Source organism: Heliangelus exortis, chromosome 8, assembly GCF_036169615.1.
Source record: "Heliangelus exortis chromosome 8, bHelExo1.hap1, whole genome shotgun sequence".
In the NCBI taxonomy this organism is placed as follows: Eukaryota; Metazoa; Chordata; class Aves; order Apodiformes; family Trochilidae; genus Heliangelus; species Heliangelus exortis.
Window position 1 is genome coordinate 905,507 of NC_092429.1, and position 14,586 is coordinate 920,092.

General features: G+C 47.4%; 1 protein-coding gene and 1 long non-coding RNA gene across 9 annotated transcripts in view; one reads left to right on the forward strand and one right to left on the reverse strand.

The window, feature by feature from the left end:
• LRRC7 (leucine rich repeat containing 7) overlaps positions 1–14,586 on the reverse strand; it is a 143,070-nt gene that overhangs the window by 7,410 nt on the left and 121,074 nt on the right. For 4 of the 8 annotated variants that reach the window (XM_071749854.1, XM_071749850.1, XM_071749849.1 and 1 more), the window contains 7 exons: positions 14,322–14,433; positions 13,920–14,100; positions 10,989–12,666; positions 9,128–9,277; positions 5,329–5,454; positions 1,845–2,063; positions 750–842 (listed from right to left, as the gene is read on the reverse strand). In XM_071749854.1, coding sequence (XP_071605955.1) covers positions 750–842; positions 1,845–2,063; positions 5,329–5,454; positions 9,128–9,277; positions 10,989–12,666; positions 13,920–14,100; positions 14,322–14,433 — 2,559 coding nt within the window. Of the gene's footprint in view, positions 1–749; positions 843–1,844; positions 2,104–5,328; positions 5,455–9,127; positions 9,278–10,988; positions 12,667–13,919; positions 14,101–14,321; positions 14,434–14,586 lie in introns of those variants that run through there. The other 4 variants (XM_071749853.1, XM_071749851.1, XM_071749856.1 and 1 more) reach the window with 3 other exon arrangements.
• Positions 1–14,586, forward strand: part of LOC139798808 (uncharacterized) — a 43,139-nt gene that overhangs the window by 5,773 nt on the left and 22,780 nt on the right. The window contains exons 3-5 of the long non-coding RNA XR_011726986.1: positions 3,630–3,721; positions 9,437–9,520; positions 14,341–14,447. This is a non-coding gene — a long non-coding RNA (uncharacterized lncRNA). The remainder of the gene's footprint in view (positions 1–3,629; positions 3,722–9,436; positions 9,521–14,340; positions 14,448–14,586) is intronic.

Below are 14,586 nucleotides of genomic sequence, written 5' to 3' on the forward strand. Positions count from 1 at the left end.
CCAAGATAATTGGGGGTCACTGGAAACCAAGATGCCACCTCACAAAGAAGTGTCTGCTTTGGCTGGAGCAAGAGTAATGAGGTTTCCAGGAGGATCATTCAAATGGAGCAGACATTAAAGTAACCTTTGCTTACTTCTTGGGAAAACCAATACATTTAAAACCATTCATTTCTTAATACTCAGCCCTTTAGATGCTCAGTCACATATTTTACACCTCCAGTTAGCTTCCCACTGTCACTCAGAGTGGTGAGGAAGTCACTGGTTTACTTTGTATTCAAGCTCCAGTTTTTGAGAAGCCAGAAGGCAGTTTCAGTTTCCCTGTTTGCTGAACATTCTCAACATTTATGGATTTATTACTGCCTCTTAGAGCCAAGGCCAGGATTAGCAGAGAACAGACACGTTCAGCTCCCCAGTGATGATGCTGCTGGTGCAGCATTCACCACAGTGCTGAAAGTTTCACCAGGGCCAATGGTGACTCTTAAAAGACAAAAGTAAAAGAGATGATGCTCCAGCAGAGTAAAAAATTAACTGATACGTGAAGCAGAAGCCACGTGATTTCTGTTTCTCTGGTCTTCATTAACCAGAAAAAAAAAATTAATTGTCCCCTAACAAAAGAAAAAAAAGCCAAGTGTGAGAAAAATCTTCATATTATCACAACAGAAGTGCATAAAAATTTCACGTGTGTTATCTATGTCTCTGCTATAAGGCACTCTAAAATAAAGACCATTTAGAGAGAGTTTATTACTTACCTTATCAGAAGGTTTGAATGGATTTCCTTGTCCACTTATTCCACCACTGATACTAAAACCAAGGCCAGGATTCTTCTCTATCCTCACACAAAACTGGGTTAAACAGACATGGCAAGAGAAGTCAGTGCCAACATGAAAGCCTGACTAAACAATGGCATCTTCTTCTCCTAGATCCCACTGCACCCCTAAGGAGATGAGCTGGCCCTCCCAAAAGCTGGATTGCACACTAACAGTCAGTAGAATATTGTTCTAAACTGATGCAATGACAGCCAATGATATCCACCCTCCTGCAGCTATTCCTGCATGTATCTTAACACTTTATTTTCAGGAAGATAAAAACCCCTTTCTGCTTGTGAAAGGGCAGTTCACCTCAGCCAAATCTTTCCCATCAGCACTGGGATAAATCTCTCAGTGAAGCTTCATCTTGTGCACTGTTATTTTTCCCAAGGGTGTCACAGGAGCAGGATCCCAGGCACTATGTGTGGGAAAAACCCAAGGAACAAGGACTTTGATGCTCAGAGATCTCCAGACCATTGCCACCACCAGGCCCACAGCCTGCACTGAGCACCCACCACTTTCCTTTCACAAGTGCCTTGCTCCAGGGACCAGTGCTTTGCCACTCAGGTGCCTCACACAGGGACAGCAGTCACTGAGGCCAAGTGTAATGGGGACAGGAGCAGACAGTGAAGAAACCCAACCATCAACCCAACCCTCCTATGGCAGCTGTCCTCAAGTGCCACCTCCTCAGGGTTTCTCAGCACCTTCAGGGATGGTGACCCCACCACTGCCCTGGGCATCCTGTTCCCATGCCTCACCACTCTCTTGCAGTAAGGAAATTGTTCCTGATATCCAACCTCAGCCTCCCCTGGCACAACTTGAGGCTGTTTCCTCTCATCCTATCAGTGGTTATGCAGAAAAGAAGAATCTAACCCCCCAGCTCACTCCAATCTCCTTTCAGGCAGCAGGAGACAGCAGCAAGGTCTCCCCCAGCCCACCCGTTGCTGCCCTGTGCTCCATTTCCCTGCTGTGCACAAGGCAGAAAGCCCCAGGCACTGTTCTGTCCAGGTGTTCTTTTCCAGACCCCCGATTCCTCACCTGCTCCTGGTAGGCATCCGTACTCCTCTGCCCCTTGGTCTGGATCAAACACCTCCCACCCTGTGGTGCTCTGGTGCTCTGGGAGGAGGGGATCTGGATGGGCAGTGGGGGTTGGTACTGCTGGATGGTGACTTTGTTCATGTTCCCTTCATACTGCTGCTCCCGGCTCCGGTGCTGGAGGCTCTGGGATCCCATTAAAGTCTGGATGTGGCTACCTGCCTGTGGGCAACGTAACCCGTTAGGCCAGAAATTCAGGAAGCTGCAAAGAAGCAATTATTACAACTTACAGGGTCAAGGAAAAGCAAACCTCTTCAATCCCAGCAGAGGTTTGCCTGCTGACCACGGGTGGAAATGAGCAGCGAGGCTGAGCCCACAGCAGGTGGTGACCCAGGGAGGCTGGAGGGAAATCAGCCATGAACTGAATGGTTAATAAACAGAAAAGATTTTTTCCCCCAGCACCATGATACATGGATCTGCTCAGAGTGCTCTGTGAGCTGAAAACATTTAATACATTGAAGCAGGGTGCATTACTCACCCCAGCAGACTCTGAGGATGCTAGGACGATTTTTTTTTTTTTTTTTTACTTTAAATAGTTTGGAAGAAAATCCATTCCACAAACCCAGGCCCTGGCCAGTGCTAAGCATTGTGCATGGAAAACATTGATCAGGTAAATCCCACTCCTCATCTAAGGAATACATGTGGCTTTTACAATATGCAACTCATCAAATTTCTAGAATATTGGTTTTTTTCCTCAAAAAATCTGGCTGACTGCTGCCATCCTCCTGACCCCTCAGCCTTTTGTGTTTGCAGCTGGGATCTAAGGGCTGAGGTTTGCTTTCCATGTTCTGTTCTTGCCATGGTAAAGTTGCAGACTTGTTTCCTCTTCAACACATCAATTACCTGATATCCGAGGCAAATCTTTACAAAATAAATTCAGCTGAGACAATTTTCTACCTTTCATATTTACAGGATTTGGATGCTGTGGTTATAAATAATGCCATGCAGCTTGGCACTGAGAGAACAAGCAAAACCCAGGCCCCAGGCCTGGTTAAATGAAGTTTCACATCAAGTTTACACAGCCAACAACACAACCACGTCTTGTCACGAAGGTCTCATCCTCAGTACTACAGAACATTTATGATCCTGCTGGGAGAGTCACCAGCTGTGACTGCATTTTAGGCAAAATCACATTTGATGCAGCAAAAGATCAAAATATTTCTTACCCACTGGCCAGTCCTCTGGCCTCAGAAGTTAGAGCAGCCATGGCACTACAGTTACTTGCTTGTAGCCAGAGCAAAAATACATCTTAATGTATTTCCAAACTTTCTCTGCAGAACACATCCTCAGTCCAGGTGCAGCTGGAGCTCCTCGTGTCACTGAGCCCCAGCAGGACAGTGACTGTGAGCAACCCTGACCTGCTCTGTCCCACTTTTTTGCAGAGTGCATCTGAGTTCTTCACTTTTGCAGCCCAGGTGTAGGAGCCCTTCACGTGTGGCTGATGTGGGATGTGTCTTACTACATCTGTGTGTGTACTGCACCAGCCTGAGTCCATCTCTGCAGAGTGCACACTGTTCCCCTTGGAAGAACAAATCTTCTTCCAGGGGTGTCCCAAGGTGTCCCACCACACAGTGACCCTGCCCTGCACTCACCAGCACTGCTATCTTAATGGAAAAACAACATATGGAACAATTTATATTTATGTGGTTTGCTGGTTATGCTGAACTTGATTTCTACAGGAGATTTCCTGACTCTGACTTTAAATAGCTGCTGAATTTTAATCCCCAGATGCTGGGAAACCAAGACACTGGAGGTCCCTTTCCATGGAGAGGAGATCAGCATAGCCACGACAGCACACTGCAAACCTCCTCCTGAGGATGGTGAGTAAACCACTTTCAGAATTCATTTTCTCACTCCTGTTAACAGATTTTGAAGAGATGATATCCCTGCTTCTTGTGTATTCACACTGGCTCTTGCTGGAGGTGGATAAGCTGCCTTTCTTGGAACCAGGAGTTATTTATTCTGCAGGAAAAAAATCTTTATCATGCAGACTGCTTCCCAGTTGCATTTGCATTCTTTACTTTATTTAACACCCTCCACAAAAGTTAATTATTTCCAGCTCGGTGTCCAATGTTTACAGAATAATTAAAGTAGCTGACAATGGATGGATGTAGCCATGGATTGCTCCTCTGAGCTAATCAGACTCCTGTCTGGTTACACAGTGTTTGTTCTCACCACCTCTGAGCAGCGAGATACTGAAACATTCAGCATGTAAAAGCATCTGAGGCTTCTCATTCCAGCAGCACTGAGGAGGCACAAGTGCAAGGCCTGGGCTGTGTGAGGTGGTGTGGATGGACAAAGGCAGGTTTGTCCCAACATGACAGTGGAGATAAGCAGGATCTCCTCTTAAATGTCTCACCCTGGCTTCTTGCATGTCAGGGGATGGAGAAACCATTCTAATAGCTCCACCAAACAGTGCCAGGGCACCTCCCTCCTCACCTCACCTGTGCCTGGGAGGACCCTCTGGGCTGTGTGGGTTGTCAGTGGCTTTTCTCTCCCACCATCAAGCAGTGCTCTGGAAGATGGGAATCTCCTGGATCTGCTTTGGTATGAAGGCAAGGGCTACTGCTTCAGGAGCTGCCTTGGATAAAAAGATGTGAAGCCAGTAGGGAGATGTTCACCTGCTCAGTGCTGACAGCTAATTGGAAGTTACCAGTGTGCACATGATGACTTTCACACTGCTTTTACTCACTCATAGACATCCAGAGTGAGCAGGACTGATCCCTGCAGAGATAACAGCCAATGTAATTACCACTGCCTACACGTGGGGCTCCACCTTCTGAAGCTGACTGCAAACATGGTTTAGTTTTTCATCCTCCTCTCTTCTCCAGCTTCATGGTCAGAGCATTCAAACCTGGCAGGTTCTGAGTTGAAGAGCAGAGCCACACTGGGGCTGGGAGGGAGCAGCCAGTGCTTGCACAGAAAGAGGCCAGGTCCAACCACTGGAATTTCATATCCACAAGGTACCGGGAGTTAGAACCCTTCCCAGTGTGTCTGTCAGCAAATGATGAGTGCCTAGGAGGGCTCTGCCATGACACCTGTTCCTGTCCAGGCACTGGGCTGGCCTCCATCCTTTTTTTTTTTTTTTTTTGTGGTAAACTGAAAGATTTAATTGAAATGAAAAATTCAAATGGTGACTTGTCAGGCTAGGAGGGAGCTGAGGGCAGTTTGGTACCTACAGGAACACACCTGCCAAGCCCAATGTGCCCATTTCACAGGCTACAGATGTCACAAGTGGAGAAATAAACATAAATATTTATTTCCACAAGTGCAGAAATAAATATAGAACCAGGCAGCAAGCATCAAAGGACCATCCTTAATGCACATTAAACTTTGAAACAAACCCATGTGCTTCCCAAGCCTGTCCTCACCAGCCCATTCTCCTTGTCCCCCTGTGTGGGGAAGCACAGCACGGGGTGCAGCTTACCTTCTTGGTGACAGTGACAGTGTCTGGTGGCACGTCCCGCCGCCCCAGGGGGTAGGGGTTCCACTGGCTGCCCAGGGCCATCTCCTCCTGCCCGTTGTCCAGGACACTGCTCTGCTGTGACGGGGTCTGTTGCAGAAAGGGTAGGGCAGCCTTTAGTCACTGTCACAGCACCACAGGCATCTCTCACTCCACACCACATCAGTCACCGACCCACATTACACAGCACCACGCTACTGCTAACATGGAAATGCTTTTACATTTCTAGGGTGTTTCACAAAGGTGTGATCACGTTGCTGAGGGACTCTCCCCGAGCAGGAGATCTTGAAGGATACATAAGAGGAACAATGAGAATAATGAATGATGAGAGAAAAGTGAAAATTAATTGCATGTAACTCGTTCCTTTCAGAGAAGCACATTCTGGCACCACTCCCCATCTCAGCGTGCAGTCTGCCATTAGTCATTTCAGTTAGAACTTTCTTACAGGTCATTCAGCCATCAAAAAAACTTTTTCATGAAGCACTTGCCACCAAGATTAAATGATATGCTTAGATTTTCTCCCTTACTGGCAGTACTGAACCTGTGACAGAGTCTCCTGGCAATGTGGCTGCTTCCACAGACCTCTCTCAGGGCTGGGGCTGGTTTTGCTCCAAATTCACAGGGTATCAGGTGTGCAATATTATCCAGCAATTAAATCCTTTCCTGAATAGGCATGAAGGAAAGGCACACTTAAAGCTTCCTCAACTATTTTCCACTTCTTCTTTTACAGAATTATTTTGGTTGGAAAAGACCTTTAAGATAATCATGTTTCTTCTTGGTCACTTTTCCCCCTGGTTGTTCTACTCCTGCTTTCAACACTTCTGAGCACATGGGCACTTTTTTGTCCCATCCTGATTTTCTGTTATCTGTACTTATTATCATATACTTCTTATTATCTGTACTTCTTTACCATAGCTGGAAATTCTGCTAACCTGGTTATGGCCTTTTGTGTCAGGCTTTCCAAAATGTCCCCACTGTGCTGCCACTGACAGCACTCAGCATTATCTGGTGCCTATTCAGTTAACTGCCTAATGGTAAACTGCAAAGAAAAAAGTTCTCTTCCCCCCCTCTATCATTTAAGCACTTTCTTCTTCAGCATTGATATAAAAAAAAAAATACGAATCACTTCTCTTGATGACTGAAGAACAAATGAAACTGGTGCTTTGAGACTCCAAAGCTGGTAACTGGTCAATCAAGAACAATCAAGAATTTTTTTTAGTTTTTGGTCAAGTTTAAAAATAATTCAGAAGTAGAAGTAAATTGTGATATAAAAAAATTTCAACCCTCATTATTGAAAAGCAAAGAAAGCTTTCATTATCATTCTCTCATCATTCAGGAAGTCTTCCAGAAAAACCAGGAAAGATGTGATTTTCCTATGTTAAAACCATTAGAGAAACATTTTCCCTGTTGAAATTACAAGTCCTCCATGTAGAGCTTTCAAATGGAAAAACTAACCCCAGCCCTGAGCCCTCTTTGTCCATGGATCAGAATTTAGGTCCCAGTTTGGGCACTCTGTGCCTACACAATCTCAGGAATCAGCTGTTCTGCCCTGTTTGCTGCATGTCCCCCTCACCCCATGGGGGGTTCATCATCTGAGACCAGGGCAGGGAGCAGCTTTACAGTGAAAAAATACCACTGCAAAATATTTTGGCTCTGAGGAATGGTAAAAACCAAGAAAAAAGAAAAGTCATCACCTTTGTGATGTGTCATACCTTCCAGAGCCACCCCAGCCCCAGGTGCCCATGGTGAGCTTGGGCAGACTGGGAAAAAAAACTACATTTCTGCTAAGTACAGGTAAAAAGTGGAAGGCAGCCATTCAGACATTCTGTAGAACTGATGTAATGAACTTTTCCAAAGTAAACAATTGCTATACTTGATATCCTGATCTTCCACTGGACAACTAAAGCTCACTCATTACATTCTTGAATCTAGGCCACAAGAAAGGGGAAGAAGAAGAGGTTAATATTTAGCTGCTGTGGCCTGGATTCACCAAGTAAACGCAAAAGCCTTTAGAACATGTGAAGGAATTAAATTAAACAATACTAAACATTGAAATTCTATGTTCAACAATATTTTTTCAGTACTTTCCAAACAGTGCAGTAAGACAATCCCCCCATCATGCAGTTCAGCATCACATTTGCTATGGGTATGTAGCAATGAAATGCTGGTGGAATAGGAAGCAGAATAATTGACAGAAAACCACACCCCAAAACATGTCCCCCATAAACAGTTTCATAAGTTCCCTCAGACATCCATGTATTACCATCCATATTCATCTACAACCCCAAATCATTAAAAATTGTAAATTATCATTCCTAAAACCGTGTAGGTGAACAGCACCATTGTTTGGAGTTGATGTTCAATGAACTTCTATCCAGGACTGGGGACAAGCATCAGGTTACACCCAAACAGACAAACAAATGATTTGAAAGGAAAATCCAGTTATGACCAACAGGGGAAAGCTGTCTGTGTCCAGACACACACACACACTTCTGCAGGGAAGGTTTGACCTCAGTGCCATCACCCCAACAACAGAGAAGCACACACTAACATTGGGACTTGCTTAAATCCAGGGACAGCTGAAGGGGAGGGGTAAACACAGTGAACAGTGCATGGAGAGTAAGTTAGAGAGCAGGGAAAAACTGGCCATGGTCTGTGTGTGTGTGGGCACTGTGAGCCTCTCCCAGCTCTGCCTGGAAGTCCTGCATTAGTAAGCTAAGCAGGGCTGGGGCCTGTCCTCCAGCCAGCACAATCTGCTCATCTTCCTGCCATTCAATTATCTTATTCTTCTCAACAGCCTTGGATCTAACCTCTGAAATGGGCCATTGGGATCCTCCTCTGGGAATTTCTGGCTGGTTCTGCCTGGGCTGCTGCCAGCTGGCTGGGGCCAAGCCCTGCCAGGGGCCAGGCCAGCAATTACTGGTGCAGCTGATGGCACTGCAGTGCCTGGATCCCTGCTCTGCTGCCCTGTAATTACTGACAGAGATGGAGCCGATTCCTGCCAGCAGCCACGGGTGGGGCTGTGGGAGGACACCCAGCCATGCCCCTGCGTGGAGCCCAGCAGTGCCACCACCTGCTGCTGGCACAGGGGTGGCCCTACATGGCACAGGCCTCAGCACCTCCTCCCGGAGACTGAAAACGCCTCAGCAATGCCCTCTCTGGCTCCTCACATCTGCTTTTCTCTTCAAACATTTGTTTGTGTGCAGTTGTCTCTGCACTTGCCAGCAAAGTGCTGCTAATCACCAAGTACCATAGAATCGCAGAGTGTCAGGTTGGAAGGGACCAAGGATCATCTGGTCCAGCAAGTAAAACGTGAAAAATTTTCCCTTTCTGTAGGCATTATTGAAAGTTTAACATTAATTTAGGTGTGGTGAGCATGGACTCAAACTCACTGACTATCACAGCATATTCAAGTAGCGTTCATATGTTAAACCCCCTGTCTCTTACACTTCTACACTCGTTTTTCTGAGGTCCAAGGGTCACCAAATCAAACACCTTCTTCCCTCCTGTGAGCAGATTGAGCCATTGAGGAAGACAGAATGATTGCATCAGTCATGGGAGCAGAAAGCAGTAATGACAGCCACGGGAGCTACGTAATCCAGAAAGCAAGGTGCTGGGTAGGAAAGGCAGTGCCACCACCTTTGCTTTTTGGACTGGGTAGAGTATAAGCACGGACAAGAGGCAAAAGCTAAACCAGGAGAAAGCAAGGAGTGTTATCAATTGACTGGGTAATGCTGGTATATGCTGGCTATCCCATACTTACTTTCGGTAGAGGTAGCTCTTGAAGCATTTGGTTTTCAAATTTAGATTTAGGCTGCAAGTTTAAAGTCATGCTTCTGCCGGCATGCATGGCTGAAAACCCTCCAGAGTGCAGCATGCCAAGGCTAACTGTGTTGTGTTTGTAAGCAGCAGTCTGAGTAGAGGAAACAACCACGTGACAGGATATGAACACACATGCTCATTGAATTAAGTATCACACATATATATGGTTAATTTCACAACATTTTAGTTTAAAGCAAACAAACAGTACCAAGAAATAAATAGCTTTTTGGTTTGTTTTTTGTTTTTTCAGGCATGCACTGGGTCACACGGAAGCAAATACATTGCTACTTATACATAGAATGGATACCAGAAAAGACTTCAACGCTGACAGCAGGTGAAATATGTTGGTATCTGTAGTTTGAAAATTGCAGTCTATAACGTGGCACAAGTCTTTGTTTTGCAATTATGGCCAAATTTTGGTACATCTGCACAACCACGGATGGGCCAGAAAACACGTATCTAGCATAAAACAGGATCAGAGGCAGAGGGAGAACCCTGCAGCAGAAGTTCTGCACCACCTTTGGAGCTCTGCTCCCACTCCCTGGCCAGCAGCTGCACACAAGGGATGAGCTTTGCCCCAGGGACCTGCATGGTCGGGGGCAGGTGGGCAGTGCCCAGCAGCTCTCACCAGCAGAACTCCCCCAGCCAGCCCAGGTTCTGAGAGCTTTGCTCATGGCATGTGGCAACCAGCCAGAGCCTGGCTCAGCAGCCCCTGAGGGATTGCTCTGACCTCACTTCACTTGTTGCAATCACCAGTGCCAGCCTGCCATGGCATCGGGCATTTCTTAAGCAAACACAGGTTGTAAGCTATGTGTAAAGATACTTCTTAAACAAAACACCTGGAGAGGGTTTATTTCCACCAGAAACGTCTCTACTTGGGCTGCACTATCTTGCCTAGGAATTTTCCAATCAGATGTGCACAGCATAAGGAAAACAGCTGAAATAAGGAAAAGGCTTCAGCCAGTTTTTAAAGGTTACCCATTTGGTCCTTAATGATACTTCAGTATGCATCACACCCCAGCAACTGGGAGGTAATGAATGCATTAACACCCATCTCACGAGTCTCTAGCATCAAACTGCTACATGGACACATTCTGAAACCAACTTCTGCACTCAACAACAGGAATTTTTTCACCACCACTTCAGAGGATGCAGCAAATCCAATTGGTGAAGTAACTCATTTAGCAGTTAGGATCTTACTGACCCCGTGCACTGGAGTGCTGCTTGTGTGGGAGGCAAATCAGCAGAACTTCTACAGCTAAATGGAGCAATAATTGGATCCCCTCTAAACAAACAGTGGCAGTGTATATACCCAGTGATGTTTCTCAGAGATAAGAGATACCCTTAAATCCTCCCCACTAACAGCCATAGGAAAGCTAAAACACATTATTTTGCTTTTTATCTGTGATGTTTTTCTTTATTGCCCTTTGCTGCAAAGACGTACCCAGCATCTGTGATTGCTCAAATCATTACTGGACTTCAGCAGCACGTTCACATCTGCTGATAAGGAGAGATTTGTATGTTGGGTTATTTTGGGGTTTTTTTTTTGCTATTTCAGACAGTGTTGCAGCAGTTCCTACACCAGTAACGTGCATGGGGGGCATTACTGGTGCTGAGACCCTTTCCCGCTCGTTACCTGGGACCCCCTCACTCCAGCTGCCCTGGTGTGGGTCGGCTCCTCTGGCACCAAGGCAGGAAGGTCATTAGTGGGCATTCTGGTGGTTACCACTGCACGTGCAAAGAGTTGGAAATACCGAAACACACAACTAAAGGCATTAATTGCAGAGAAATGCCAAACATACCCTGTCTAACCTTCTAGCTTCTATATGTCTAAGTAGCTGTTGTCTCCAGTCAGCGGGCATTTTAGCACAGCTCTCATTTCCCTTCACAGGGGTAGGCCTTGTCTTTATATCACTGCTATCGGAAGGCTTGTCGCCATAGTTACCCAAGTTATAGTCTGACGGAATCTTTTCCAGCAGAGCTGCCATTGTAGGCCTCGCCGAGACCGGCCTGGCTTGGGACGTGCCGTAGCTCTCTGTACTGTAGCTTCTTGCAGACAACGGCCTCCTTTGTGTAAGGTTTTTGACCGGAAAGCTTCCAGTCTGGGCTTTCACCTCTTGGTAGGAAGGGTGCTCGTCTTCGTACCTGCCGTTCCTCTTGAGGAACTGAGACTCGGAGACCGAGATGCTGCCTTGGCGCTCCGCAGCCCCTCGGTAGGGAGCACGGCCGTACCTGCTGCCGGGGGGCAGCTCCTGGGGCTCGCTCACCCTCCTGAACATGGACATCTCGGTGGAGCCGGCCAAGGAATCCGCTCTCCTCAGGAACCCCGGCCGAGAGCCCTGGCTGGCAAAGGGGGCGCTGAGAGCCTCCTCGTTGACCGACGGCTGGGAGAAGGAGAACATGTGCTCCACGGGGGGGTAGCCGCGGTAGGCCCGGGGGCTGACCAGCTCCTGGGGCAGGTTTTTACTCTGCTGGGGAATGTACTCGGGGTTGAGCTGGAAAGGCTGCGGCAGCCTCTTCTCGGCCGTGACCTCCACTGCTCCCTGCGGGTTGAAGCTTTGGTCGAACTGGTAAACTTTCTTGGTGACCGAGGGCTTGTGCTGCGGCTGCACCTTGACGCTGCCGTAGGTGAGGAGCTCGTCGTCCAGCATGGGCACCGACTGGCTGCGGGACATGCTCAGCATGCCGTGCTCCGGGCCCAGCAGCTTCTCCACCCTCTCGTGGGTTCCCACAGTGTCGTTACCAGTTGCATAGTTTTCCAAGGGGATGTTGTACACCTTGTACGTCCCGACGTCTATCTCGTCGATGCTCTGCGACTTCTTAAATTTGTTGGTCTTTATGTCCCTCATCATGGGGGAAAGCCGCTCCGTGCTCTTGCTGATGGAAATGACGCTTTTGGGAGGGTCTGGGCGGCAGTGGATGTGGGAGAAGACGTTGGTGAGGCTTCTGTTAGCGTTTGAGTCGTGATATTCCCATGCTATTCCCGGGCTGAAAGTGCTAGTCATTTCAGGAGACTCTTTGATGTGATCTTTCCGCTCGGGCAAAGGGCTGGTGGTGGGGGTGCTTTCCAGTTTGGAAGGAAAAGCTGTCCTGTCTTCAAAAGGACTAGGGGTTCTGGTCCAATTTTGCCAAGGATTGGGAGGAGGCACTTCAGATTCGTGTGTGTTTCTGAGCGTCGGCTGCTCCAGCTCCAGGGGAATGCCAACGATCCGGTCCTGTCTGATCAGGGGCCGGCGTCCGTGTGCCGACGTGCTCCTGGACTTGGTGCCCAGGAGGGGGTTGGCACCGGGGTTCTCCACCGCGCTCTCCTCCGCCACGAAGCCGGTGTTGTCGTAGTGCGAGCCGTCGGCCCAGCTGTCGGTGAAGGTGTCGCTGAGCGGGCGCCGGTCGGGCCGGGCCGGCAGGTTCCCCCCCGGCACCACTTCCCGCTGGCTCAGCAATGGCTTGGTTTCCAGGGGCTGTGGAAACGACTGGGCCAGCCTGTGAAAAAACCCAAAAAAACAACAAAAGGAAGCGAAACCAGATAAAACGCCCTCCGTCACAGCACCTGAGCCGTCAGGGGAAAGATGCAGGTGCAGAGCAGCTCAGTGTTTTCCCATCTCTGGGAACTCTGGGGTGGCACTGCAGAAGTGCACCTCGAGCTGCTGGTTTGGCACCAAGGGCTGCAGGCTTTTTGCACCAGAGCACAGATTCTCTGAGTATGCACACAGAGAAACTAGGAAGTCAGTTAAAAGCCCCAGGTTGCTCAATGCCATGTTCACATAAACCCAACTGAGCACATTCTCCTGTTTTAAAAAATAACCTTCTGTTATTCTGTGTTCTATATACGAGGGGAGATTTTTTTACTTTTACTTTTTTTTTCTTCCCAAAACCAAACCTACCAGATTCAGTCTGTGCATGTTCTCACCACCAAGATTTTTTTTTGCATCTCCAGTGAGCAGGCTCCAGCCTCTCTTTAATGGGATGGAACCAGATGAGGTGATTTATGGCAGGAATCCTCACCGGGTGTTCCTGGTGTGCTACAAGACTGTGTTCAGGTTGCTGATGGACAGTGCAAATTACAGCTTTCAGAGAACTGTGTTGTTCTTGGAGGTCCAGGGCAGAGAGAGGCTCAGGACAGCAATAATATGAGAGACTCAGACTCTGCTATCTCTGCTAAACTACAGCCAGCTGCAGCTCAGGACCACTCTGAGCAGAGTAATTGCAGCTCGATTACTTTTAATGCATGGTTATAGCACACAGTTGAAAAAGCAGCTGTGGAATTACTGACATCTACAGAGCATGAACGGGTGGCCAACTGCATGGGCTTTGAATAGCTATGTACATCTCTGCAAAACTGGGGCAGAACTGTGTTTTGCTAATGGAGAGCCTTAACAGCTAGCATAGGATCACTTGGAATGCGTGCTACAAAGTAAGATGAAAGGCAACCAGAATCATAGAACCACAGAATGATTTGGGTTGGGAGGGACCTCTAAAGCTCCCCCAGTCCCAGCCCTGCAGTATCAGGGACACCTCACCCAGATCAGGGTGCTCAGAGCCTCCTCAAGCCTCACCTTGAGCATCTCCAGGGATGAGGCCTCAACCCCCTCCCTGGGAAACCTCTTCCATTTTTACACTACCCACATGGTCAACTTTTTCCTAACATTCAATCTAAACCTACTCATTCAATCTAAACCTACTCTTCTCTAATTAAAAAAAGTGTTAAGAAGCACTATTAAGAAAGATGATCACACCTGTTCCCCCACAAAGAGTTATTCACTGCTTCTTTAGCCGTTGTCTGCAAGGAGCCCATTTTAACGTGGGTGTTGGAGGACCCTGAGGAAGCCTGGGAAGGGGAATAGTCTGAGTAAGTGCCTGAGGAAACGCTGTTATTCAGACAGTGGATCTTATCTGCTTCTGACTCATCTGTTGACTCTGAAACAAAACACAGCAAATGTTTTTAGGAGCTGATATTTGAAAATTCCAGAGAAAGACATTTTTAAATGGATACTATGGATATACACCTACACAGATGTGCAGAAATATGCATGTAATATGTTTTAAAATCAGAGTGAACTGTACAACACCTTAAGTAATGGTCTATCAGTATACATTACAAATGCTTTCATCTAAAAAGCTGGAAGTTAAGTCTGTACCTTTCTTCTCTTTACCCAGAAGAACAAGTTTGGGTGGGTACAACGGAGTCTCTGGCATGGAAGGACGAAGTTCCCCTATCCTCATCTCACTGGCAGGATGTCCATAGGCATCCTGAGGAAGATAAGGTAAGAGTAAACATAGGAAACAGAATCCCCTCCAAACTGCAATGAACAAACATTTCACAGCCTTCTCTTCATGAATGTGACCACACACCCAAACCCCACTGCACGGGTTTTCTCTAATCATGCTGATTTGTCAGCTGAA